This window comes from Schistocerca gregaria, chromosome 7 (genome assembly GCF_023897955.1).
Source record: "Schistocerca gregaria isolate iqSchGreg1 chromosome 7, iqSchGreg1.2, whole genome shotgun sequence".
Classification (NCBI taxonomy): domain Eukaryota; kingdom Metazoa; phylum Arthropoda; class Insecta; order Orthoptera; family Acrididae; genus Schistocerca; species Schistocerca gregaria.
In genome coordinates, this window is record NC_064926.1 from 555,913,031 (window position 1) to 555,925,414 (window position 12,384).

Here is a 12,384-nt window from a genome sequence, read left to right on the forward strand (position 1 = left end):
AGAAAGAAGTTCGAAAAGGGGATATGGATAGATTGGGGTTAGATACAGTAGGGGTTGGTGATTTTCAGTGTCAGGATCAGCAGAGCTTCTGGGCAGATGATCAAATGGTCCTAAATACAAAACCAAATAGGGGTAATGCAGGAGTGGGTCTAAAAATGAATAAGAAAATAGGAATTTGGGTAAGCTGCTATGAGTGGCAAACTATCACATTGTCGTAATCAAGACATATACAGCTCAACACGCGCCGTAACAGTACAAGTTTATGTGTGAACTAGCTCCACAAATGATAAAAGACTGAAGAAATATCTGATGAGGTTTACTTAGGTAATTAAGAGAGAGGAAACTTCATTTGTGCAAGAACTAGGAAGAATAAGAGAAGAGAAACGTTAGAAGAAAATCATCAGGGGTGTAGGAACGAAAGAAAAATCCACACAGTACAATTGTGCGCACAGCATAATTATTTAATCATTGCTAACACTTGGTTTAAGAATCATAAGAGAAGTCTGTACACATGGAAGATACCTGGAGCGAATGCAAGGTTTCAGTCTGATTATGTAATGATAAGACAGAGTTTTGAGAACTATATTTTAAATTGTGAGATATTTTCTGGTGCAGATACAGCCACTGGCCATAATTTATTGGTTATAAACTGTTAATTAAAACTGAAGAATTATATAGAAAATTAAGGAGAAAATCAGAGGCTGGTGATAGTTTCGAAGGAGCATGAAGAAACTACAGTAGGGGAGATAAATGCAGTAGAATACGATTGGATAGCTTTGAGAGATGAGATAGCGAAGACGACAGGGGATCAAATAAGTAAAAAGACAAAGCCTACTGGAAACACTTCGGTCCCAAAGGAGACACTGAATTTAGTCGATGAAAGAAGAAAATCTACAAATGCAGTTAATAAATCAGCCACGAGGGCATACAGATTTCTGAAAAATGAGACTGACAGAAAGTGCAAAATGGCTAAGTAGGAATGGCCAGAGGACAAGTGGATATAGAAGAATGTATATCTAGGTAAAAGGTACATACTCCCCATGGGAAATGTAAAGAAACCTTTGGACGAAAGTGAAGAAAACATCTCATGGAAAACCACTGCTAAACAGAGAAAGGGAAAGCTGACAGGTGGAAGGAATGTATAGAGAGGAAGTACAAAGGAAACGCAATATTACAGAACGTGAAGAGGAAGTTGACGACGGTGAGATGGGAGATAATGTATGATACTGAGAGAGGAATTTGACAGAACACCGAAAGACTTTAGTCGAAACAAGGACTTCGTAGTAGACGACATTTCGTCAGAACTGCTAGGGGGAGCCAGCCAAGAACAACAACTCTATCCGGTGTGCAAGATGATGAGACAGCCGAAATACCCTCTGACTTCAATAAGTAGATAGTAATTCCAATTTCAAAGAACTCGGGCCCTTACCCGTTTGAATATTATCTAAATATCAGTTTAATAAGTCATGCTTGTAAAATGCTAACACGAATTCTTTGCAGAAGAATGGAAAAATTGGTGGAAGCCGACCTCGGGATGATCCGATTGGGCCCTGCAAAAATGTTGGAACTCACGAGGCAGTACTGACTCCCAGACTTATCTTAGTAGATAGCTTAAAGAAAAGCAAATCTACGCTTACAAGTTCTGTAGAATTAGAGAAGCTGCTGTCAATGGTGACTAAATACAATCATTGAAATTATGAAGGTAGCATGGGTGAAATACAGGGAGTGGAAGGTTATATACAACTTGTGCAGAAACAATACGGGAGTTATAAGAATTGAGTTGCATGGAAGGGAAGCAGTGGTAGAGAAGGGTGTGATGCAGGATTGTAATCTATCCTCAATGTTACTCAGTCTGAACGATAAGCAAAAAGAGTAAAGGAAGCCAAAGAAAAATTTGGAGAAGAAATTAAAGTTTATGAAGATAATGCATCTCCCTGCACATTAAATCCTTCCCCAAATTTTTGAGGTTTTCCGAAGAAGTTGAAATTCTGTCAAAGATAGCAAAGCGCTGGGAAGTGCAGCTGATCGGAACAATGTCCTTGAAGGAGACAATAAGATCATTCATAAAAGCAAAGCAAGAATAAAGGAATGTAGTCTAGTTAAATCAATTGACAATGAGGAAATTCAAATAGGAAACGAGACACTCACAGTAGTATATACATTTTCATTTTTGGGCAATGCCGATGTTGATCGAAGTAGAGAAGGCATGTAGCCTGGCAACGGCAAGAAAAGCGTTTTTGAATAACAGAAATTTGTTAACATCGAATATACTCTGAATAGCCAAAGAAACTGGTACACCTGCCTAACATCGCGTAGGGCCCCCGAGAGCATTTAGAAATGCCGCAATACGACGTGGCATGGATTCGACTAGTGCTGGACGGAATTGACACCATAAATCTTGCAGGGCTCGCCGAAAACCCATAAGACTCCGAGGGGGTGGAGATATCTCCTGAATAGCACGTTAAAAGACATTCCAGATATGCTCAGTAATGTTCACGTTTCAGGAGACTGAAGCTGAGCGGATGTGTTTAAACTCAGAAGAGTGTTGCTGGAGCCACTCTATAGCAATTCAGGATGTGTGGGGTGTCGTATCGTCCTGCTGGAATTGCCCAAGTGCGTCAGAATGGGCAATGGACGTGAATGGATGCAGGTGATCAGACAGGACGCCTGCGTACGTGTCACCCGTCAGAGTCGTATTTGGACGTATCCGGGGTTCCATATCGCTCCGACTGCACGCGCCGCCCACCATTACAGACCCTCTACCATCTTGAACAGTCCTCTGCTGACATGCAGGGTCCATGGATTCATGAGGTTGTCTCAATACCCATACACGTTCATGCACTCGATACAATTTGAAACGAGACTCGTCCAGTCAGGCATGTTTTCAGTCATCAACAATCCAATGTCGGTGTTGGCGGGCCCAGGCGAGGCGTGTAGCTTTGTTTTGCGCAGATATCAAGCTTAGACGAATTTGCCTTCGGTTCCGATAGACCACATCGATGATGTTTCGTTGAATGGTTCGCACGCTGACACTTGCTGATGGTCCAGCAATGAAAACTGCATCAATTTTCGGAAGGGTTGTACTTCTGTCTCCTTGAAAGGTTCTCTTCGGTCGTCCTTGGTCCCGTTCCTGCAGGATCTTTTTCCGGCTGCCACGATGTCGGAGATTTGATGTTTTACCGGATTTCTGATATTCGCGGTTGTCTGTTTGTTGATGTGGTCTTCAGTCCTGAGACTGGTTTGATGCAGCTCTCCCTGCTACCTTATCCTGTGCAAGCTTCTTCATCTCCCAGTACTTACTGCAACCCACATCCTTCTGAATCTGCTTAGTGTATTCATCTCTTAGTCCCCCTCTACGATTTTACCCTCCACGCTGCCCTCCGATGCTAAATTTATTATTCCTTGATGCCTCAGAACATGTCCTACCAACCGTTCCCTTCTTCTTGTCAAGTTGTGCCACAAACTTCTCTTCTCCCCAATTCTATTCAATACCTCCTCATTAGCTATCTGATCTACCCATCTAATCTTCAGCATTATTCTGTAGCACCACATTTCGAAAGCTTCTATTCTCTTGTCTAAACTATTTATCGTCCATGTTTCACTTCCATATTCTCGTGAAATGGTCGTACGGCAAAGTTCCCACCTCTTCGGTGCCTCGGAGATGCTGTGTCCTATTGCTCGTGCGCCGACTATAAGACCACTTGCAAAGTCACTTAAATCTTGATAACCTGAAGTTTAACAACTGCGCCAGATACTTATTGTTTTATATAGGCCTTGTCAACGTCAGTGCCGTCTTATGCCTGTTTACGAATATCTCTGTATACGAATATGCATGTCTGTATCAGTTTTTTGCCACTTCAGTGTAGATTTAAGTGTTAGAAATACTTTTATGAAGGTGTTTATCTGGTTTGGAGGCACGTACAGAAGTGAAACGTGGACGATAAGCAGTATAGCCAAGATGAGAATAAAAGCTTTTGAAATGTGGTACTAGAGAAGAGTACAGAATGTTAGAGGGATAGCCGGCCGGGTGACCGAGCGGTTCTAGGCGCTACAACCTGGAACCGCGCGGTCGCTACGGTCGCAGATTCGAATCCTGCCTTGGGCATGGATGTGTGTGATGTCCTTAGGTTAGTTAGGGTTCAGTAGCTCTAAGTTCTAGGGAACCGATGACCTCAGAAGTTAAGTCCTATAGTCCTCAGAGGCATTTCAACCATTTGTTAGATGGATAAATTGTGATATTACATGAATCAAATAAGCGGCAGGTTGATGGGACAAATTTTGAGACATTGAGGGATCACCAGTTTAGTACTCGAGGGAAATGTGTGGGTTAAAAATCGTAGAGGGAGACCAGGAGATGAATACAGTAAGCAGATTCGCAACGATGTAGGTTGCATTTGTTATTCGGAGATGAAGAGGCTTGTGCAAAATATACTAACATGGATAGCTGCAACAAACAAGTCTTTGGACTGCAGACCACAAACATAGCTGTACTGAACCGAGAACATTATAAATTCCATTAATACTTTCTATTCCTGTCTCATACTCCAATGGGACCAACGAAGATAATTAGCCAATCTATGAAACATGTTTGTCTTATAAAAATTAGATAAATGATTAGCAAGAAGACATTTAATGTGGTCAATTGCCGTTTTTTCATAGATCTCCATCGTATTGCTGAAGATTACCTTGGAGAATTTCTAGTACTCGACTTTCTCTAATGACCTCACTGTTTATGGGATGATAAACTGTAATCTTCCTTCATTCCTTCGTTCTAAAATTCAAAAGTTGTCAACTGCAATTTATATCAACTTTTACCCGTCTCTTGGTCTTCTCTGCAATTTTTACCTCTCACACTTCCATACAGTACAAAATTAGCGAATCCTCGATGGCTCAGAATGTGTCTTGTCAACCTATCGTTTCTTTAAGTCACGTTATTCCACAAATTTCTTTTCTTTCCATTACTAATCAGTGCCTCCTCCATACTAAGACATTCTATCTAACTAATCTTTAGGCTTCTTCCGTAGCACCACATTTCAGAAGCTCCTATTCTGCTCTTGGCGGAACTGTGTTCGAATGTGTTCGTTCTCTATCTGTTCAAAATGTTCAAATGTGTGCGAAACTTATGGGACTTAACTGCTAAGGTCATCAGTCCCTAAGCTTACACACTACTTAACCTAAATTATCCTAAAGACAAACACACAAACCCATGCCCGAGGGAGGACTCGAACTTCCGCCGGGACCAGCCGCTCTATCTGTTACAGTAATCTTACATTTGTGAAATATCATTTCGAAGTCTGTGGTCGTAGAAAGGCTGAAACATAGAAAGTTTTTAGTGAGGTGAATGTTGTTGAAACTTCTCAACAATAATGCGTGGAAGTGTGATTGCATAACTGTTAATGTATACGTAAATGATCTTCCCATATTTAGTCTGAAGATGAAACAGTCATCTCTTTTTTGGGTGATACAATATTAGGAACAAAAGGTAGTACTACTCTTTCACTATGAAGACACCAAATAGGATAGGATTACCACAATATTTTTACAAATATTTTGCATGAGCTATAAATGTGATCTACATTCGTTGGAAAATCGACACTGCTGATTACCTGAGCTGGGTCATGTGCTGACAGATACCTCACATCCAATATTCCATTGATGTCCTATATTCTTACAAAGCATCCTTTTGTTTCAACAACCAAATAGAAAATGTTGACAGTATTAATACATACAAAGGCAAAGGACAACTTACACAAGGCCCATCTGGTCGTCGACATTAGTAGAGAATTAAGTAAGATACACGGCTCATTCCACAAATGTAACCAACTGTAAAAAGCCTGAATAGCCACTTTTCGCTGCCTAGACGTGCAGCAAGAGTTCAATGCATTCTGGAAGGTTCACACAGGGATGTGGAGCCAAGCTGACTCGAGTGCTGTGGCTAGCGGCGCTAGGTTTGTCGATTGAGAATCCATGGCGTGAAAATCCCGATCGACGTGGTCCCACAGATTCTCGTTTGGCTTTAAATCCGAGGAGCTTGGTGGTCAGGGAAGTTCATCCTGGTGCTCTTCGAATTAAGCAGGTACACTGCCAGCTATGCTGACCTGCTGGTAGATGCCATCACGCTGAGGAGTGGACATTACCCCCAAGCATAGATATATGCTTGTGTTGATGCACTGTGCATGCAACGAACATATTCTGCTGATCTTAAGGTTCCTTCCTCTGGAGTGAACCCTTGCAACGATTGATTAGTGGCTATACACAGCAACGACCAGCTATTCTACTGAGTGTGGTTCATCTGAAAAGGCCACCTGTCACTACTCAGTGGACGCCCACTTCGAGCATTGCCATCAAAATTCCAGCCTTCGTCGCTGATGAAAAGCAGGTCAAAGGGAGAGGCAGGAGGGCGGGAAGTGGGGGAGGGGGTGCCAGTGGAAAAAAGAAGGGAGAGTAGGGGCGAGGAGAGAGGGGGTTTGAAGCCTGGGGAGATGGGTGGAAGCAGGAGAAGTGGGAGAGAGGAGGAGGGAAAAAGAAGGTGAGGAGGGAGAGAGGGAGCCCTGGGGGGAAAAGGTGAGGAATGGAAGGCGAGAGTCAGAGCTGGTAGGAGGGGTAGATGGATGGGACAAGGACATCATCAGGGAGGGGGAGTTAGCGGAAGCCACCTAGGAGAAAGGGTATGGAGCGTGTGAAGATGGGAGCAGGTGGGATGCAAGAATACAGGCACAGCAGTGGCTGGGGATGGGCGAGGATGGGAGAGACAAGCGGCTGTGAGGGATCGAGCTTGTGCGAGGTGTAAAGGATCCATATCCATTCGAGGAAAAGGAGAAGGTGCGGGAAGGGAATCAAGTCGTACAGGATCTGCATGGGAGATGGGAGACGGACGTGATAGGCAAGGCAGAGCGTGTGGAGTTAAAGGATTTGGAGGGACTTCTAGTTTTATGTAGCACCATTTTCCATACATGGTGTACTATAACCAAGGCGGCACATCGGCACATGAACAGTTTAGAAACATAGCTGTTTCATAAATGCTTCCACCCTTGGTCCAAAATCCAATGGTCATGCCTTTTAGGATGTCAGATATATCACTTTGTTTACTCATTACAACAATGACTGCACCGTTAGCCACATCGCCTGATGTGCTTTATATAAACTCCACTGCTGGTGCTGCCATCTAGCATCTAAGACTGGTTATTGCGCATTAACACTGAATATGAGCGGTGGTCACATTAACGTGACAGGACCATGTATATGACATAAATGTGACACAGTATGTTGTTTGCTAATGGATAATGTTGTGTAAGTTAAGACTGAGTTAAAGAACTGGACCAATTCTGTCTACTCCGCTGGAGAGTATACTCTAAATGCCTATTAAATTCAATATTTTATGAATTATGGTATCATAGTATGGCAATCTGCCTTCGTGTCTACTCTGTAGTGCAGTGTTTAAGTGAGTACTCAGTGTTGTGGGCCCCCTTTTCTAAGTCTTGCTAACAGACACTGTACTGTCGCTAGGTGTGCTTTTTAACTCTTGCGAACACAAACCAGACTGTCGCCATGTTTTTTAATTGTGAGTCTAATTACTATGTGTTTTAAACAACATTACCAACCCTTTGTTTTTATATTTTAACTTCCACAACTTTTCGCCATGTAAAGTTTTAAACAGTCACCGTTTTACCTACTGTTTTTATTGTTTGTTATCTCCTCATTATGTTTTTATAACTTCTGTAGACTGCAGAGCTTCACGTTATCGGAGGGGGGAGGGGGGGAATGGAAATTCACTAAAGAAAAAGAAAGTCTTCTCACTGTGTGGAACCAACATAATGGTACATTATTTCCACATTGGAGACACCTGACTTTTGGATCCAAAGAATGTGAATAATGTAATTTTAGTGTGATATAGTACTTCATAATGCCTTCTTGACATTTTCAGCTGAAGATTTCTCGAAGACTACCATGAAGTTTGGGCTGGCATCGCTGCTCGAACAATTCGAACTAAGCCCGTGTTCCCGCACGCCGAATCGGCCCGCCAAGCTGCACCCACAGATTCACCTGCTGACACCCAGAGAAACACTTTGGGTGCGTGTCTCACAGCGTGCCTGGCTCTCCTGCGACTGACCTGCCAGGCTCCAAGAAAAAATTTGGTTTCGCAACACTTCTTGCACAGATCGAACTGAATAGGTGTCTCCAAACACCTGAGTGACCCACCAAGCTACTGCGACGTCCCACCTGCTGATGCCCAAAGAGAAACATACTCAGTGCATGTCTCACAGCGTGCCTGGCTTTGCTATGACTGATATGTCAGGCTCCAAGAAGAACTTTGGGTTGCTGTCACTGCTCATTTAGTTCGAACTGAGTGGGACTCACCACACACCAGACTCGCCTGCCTAAACTGCACCCACTCTGCCGGCGGCTGTGGCCAAGCGGTTCTAGGCGCTTCAGTCTGGAACCGCGCGACTGCTACGGTCGCAGGTTCGAATCCTGCCTCGGGCATGGATGTGTGTGATGTCCTTAGGTTAGTTAGATTTAAGTAGTTCTAAGTTCTGGGGGACTGATAACGCTCAGATGTTAAGTCCCATAGTACTCAGAGGCATTTGAACCCTTTTCTTGCACCCACTATCGGTAGCTGAAGCTCACAGAGACACGTTGGGTGCGTGTCTCACAGTGTTCATGGCTATTCCTTGACTGGCATTCGAAGCATCTACTTTTGATTCGGTTTTACACGCTATGCTGTGAGGTTATACGCATTCCTGCTCCGTGAAACATCAGCAGCATACCGTATGATCCAGTTCTCTTCTGAGTGTTTGAGGCAGTTAAGTAAATGCCTGTCTTAATAAATTGGCACCATGTATGTTAAGCACAAATTATTTATTTTCTTACATATTCCCTTCTTGAAGAAATAAATTTTTCACCAAGTTCCTTCCATTTTGCACCCTTTGATGGCTAATTTTTTTTTTTGCATATATTTGAAAAACTGGCTTCCTTTGTGATAAACAATACACTTTAACTACCAAAAAATTTTAAGCTGACTGATTTTGAAAGTCGGAGAAGAGGGACAAATATGTCCCAATAACCTAACTAAATCCATGTGTTCAAGTGGACCTAAGAATTTCAGAGTTTCATTTTTAATTTTAGTGTGATTTTATTAGAATAGTAATTATGGAAAAAATGTAACAAATCAGAACTAAAACATATTTAATCTCCTGACAATCCCGAACATGAAATACCACACACAAGACTTCAATATACATCAGGAGATATTCTTTCCATTCTGTGAATTGTTCTGAAAAATATACATCCCACAACATACTAATTGTGTACAAACGAGCAGAATTACTGGGACCCATAGTAATTTTTCAAATCTATGTCTATGACTCACATGAAAGCACAGTTAGTTACCACGGATTTTCTTGGACTGTAGAAGATAGTGATGTGATCTGATTTTTGTGATGTACATACACACTATAAACACACAATGCTTCATTTGATCGCTTATGGTCTGTAGGTTTCTTCTCCAAGTTACGAAATCGTATCGGTACATGCTGGCATCAGATATGAGATATATTTGTCCCAGCACTCAAAACCGCATATTAGCGTAGTGGGACATACATGTCCTACAACCACGAAACTGTTTACCTCTCCAAAAATAGGACTTGTGAAGCTCTCTGAACTATAATTCTTTCTCCACGATGAGCTACTCGTCAGAGAAATACCTTTTATGTACGAGCTAGTTCCCCATGCCTGGGATGTAATTGCAGGGTGCCTTGGTTGAACAAGTTTTGGGCGCGCATCTGTTATTCATAATACAAATCGTGAAATTTTTTGATGAAAAAACTGGGTGAATATGCAGGCCTGTTGTCGTGGTGGAGCAACTACTTCTGCAACAAGTGAACATGTTTTCATCAATTTCTAGTCGAAGCTGTCCAGTATCTAACCATACTGTCGAGTGACAAATTTTCATCTTCTCTGAGAAATCTACCAATGTGGTGCCATTTGTATCTCAATAAAATCGTCGTCGTAGTTTTTGCAACAGTAACTGAACCAGAAGCAACCCATATTTTACGTTGACTGATTTTTGGAGTATGATGATGAACCAATCTCGCTGAAATTTCTCCAAAAAAGGTTCCCTATAGAAAGCCACATACACTTGCTGCCCACAATCATAAAGAGTGTTTCAAAAAATACCGTACAACTTTAAAAATTTATATAAAATTATTGAAAGAAGATATAGAGCTAGGTTTAGTTTTATTTTGTAGGGAAACACGTCAACGTTTTTTCACTTAAACATGTTGTATGTGGTTTCCGTCGGTTATCCTGCACACGTCCCATCGGAAGTCAATTTCTTCCCAAACGCCCTGTAGCCTTGCAGGTGGAACTTGTTCAGTGGCGGCGTAAATTCTTGCTCTAAGCACACTGGACTCGCATTAGGGAGGACGACGGTTCAAACACGTTTACAAGCATGCTGATTTAGGTTTCCCATGATTTCCCTAAATCGTTTCACGCAAATACCGGAATGGTTACTTAGATAGTGGACGACCGATTTCCTTCCCCGTGCTTCCCTAATCCGAGCTTTTGTTCCGTCTCTGATGACGTCTTGCTCTAAGTTTAGGTAGAGAAGCCGGCACAGTAGGTAGAAACACGATACCTTGATGAATCCCCATAAAAACAGTTTAGCGGTGTCAGGCCTGGGGAACGTGCTGAACACGCAATTGGCTCGTCATGGCCAGTCCATTGGCATGGAAAGCGGTCGCTCCGATAATCCCGGGCGTCAGCCAGGTAGTAGAGTGGTGCACTATCTTGCATGAAGTAAACATTTCGTTTCTGGTCATCCTCGTCGATCTGTGGTATCAAAAATTGTTGTAACATATCCAGATATACTACCCCATTGGTGGTTCTCTCACTGAAAAAAAAGAGGCTGTACACTCTGTTCTTGCTCAGTGCACAAAAAACATTCAGTTTCGGACCATCAAGAACATGTTTCAATGTTTAATGTGGGTTTTCACTGCCCAAAATCCTACATTTATGTGTGTTAACCTTGCCTCTTCAGTCAAAAGTCGAGTCGACAGAAAAGATGATTTTGTCCAAGAAATATTCATCCCCCATATAATCGATTTAACATATTCGAACAGAAGTTCTCGCGAGCAATTTCATCAGTGTCTTTTATTGCTTGTACGATCGTCAATCTTTACTTTTTCAAATACAAACGATTTCTCAACACAAGCCAAACAGTCGTGTGTAGAATTTGCAGTTCGCGAGGTGCACGCCGGGTCGATTTCGTAGGGTTGTTGATAAAACGTTGTCTCACTTGCTCGACGACGTAATCAGATGTGCTTGGGCTACCTGATGATTTCCCATGACTTACCGAGCATCCTGTTTCTAAAAACATTTATGCTACACATAAATATTAGGCCTACTAGGAGGATCTTTACCGTACTTGGTACGGAAATTACGCTGACATATTGCCACGACTTTGAATCTTCAAACCAAAACACACAGCTAGCACGCTCGGGTCTAGTGACGGCAGCCATCCATAACGCATCTGCTGCTAGCTCTCCTTACGGTGCGATTTGGCACTAGCGAACTACGCGAGACAAAATGTGATGTATTTCCCTACAAGCTGACACTACAGTCGCTTCTGTAGGTACTATGAATTAATTTACGTCAATTTTCAAAGCTGTTAAGTACTTTTTTAAACACTCTCCAAATTTAGGCTGCCATTGACTTAACAGTTCTTTCGTCGTCAACTTATCGTACACAGCATTAATTGACGTCAGTGTCAACACACCTTTCCCCACTAGTACTTTGTGCATTTCCGTTCGAGTGTAAACGAGAATTATGACGTGAACTTCTGCAGCTAATTCTTCGGTAAAATCCACCGACAGACCTGTGTGATCCGCATCAAAATGGAATGTTTGATCACGTTTAAATTTGTTGAACTAGTGTGTAGTGCTTCTCATTTTATGGGAAAGGGTCATTATAAAGTGGAATCAGTTTCATTACTAACTCTTCACACGTTTCCCAGTCCAAAAGCAAATTGTGAGTCGCTAAAACTGAGTGTACACCTTCCATGTGGGCGAAAAACAAGATGCAAAAAAAAGTTCAAACCAACATACACTACGTGATCAAAAGTATCCCGAAACCCACAAAAACATACGTTTTTCATATTAGGAGCATTGTGCTGCGACCTGTGCCAGGGAAGACGAATGGAATATTCCAGAATTTGAAACACGAACATCTGCTAGCATGAGTTTCTTAGGAGTAGATACCTTAGCGGTTGCGAAGCAACTCAAATCGCTTGACACGGGCAAGTCTTCAGGTCCAGATTGTATACCGATTAGGTTCCTTTCAGATTACGCTGATACTATAGCTCCCTACTTAGCACTCATATACAAT

The 12,384-nt window shown here is 42.3% G+C and overlaps 1 protein-coding gene across 4 annotated transcripts in view; it reads left to right on the forward strand.

Moving 5' to 3' along the window:
• The window catches only part of LOC126281856 (probable cytochrome P450 6a13), a 73,427-nt gene extending 64,520 nt beyond the window's left edge, over positions 1-8,907 (forward strand). For all 4 annotated transcript variants that reach the window (XM_049981115.1, XM_049981117.1, XM_049981118.1 and 1 more), the window contains one exon: positions 7,925-8,907. In XM_049981115.1, the coding sequence (XP_049837072.1) occupies positions 7,925-8,109 (185 nt within the window). In that variant the 3' untranslated portion in view covers positions 8,110-8,907. The remainder of the gene's footprint in view (positions 1-7,924) is intronic.
• Positions 8,908-12,384: the final 3,477 nt, after the last annotated feature.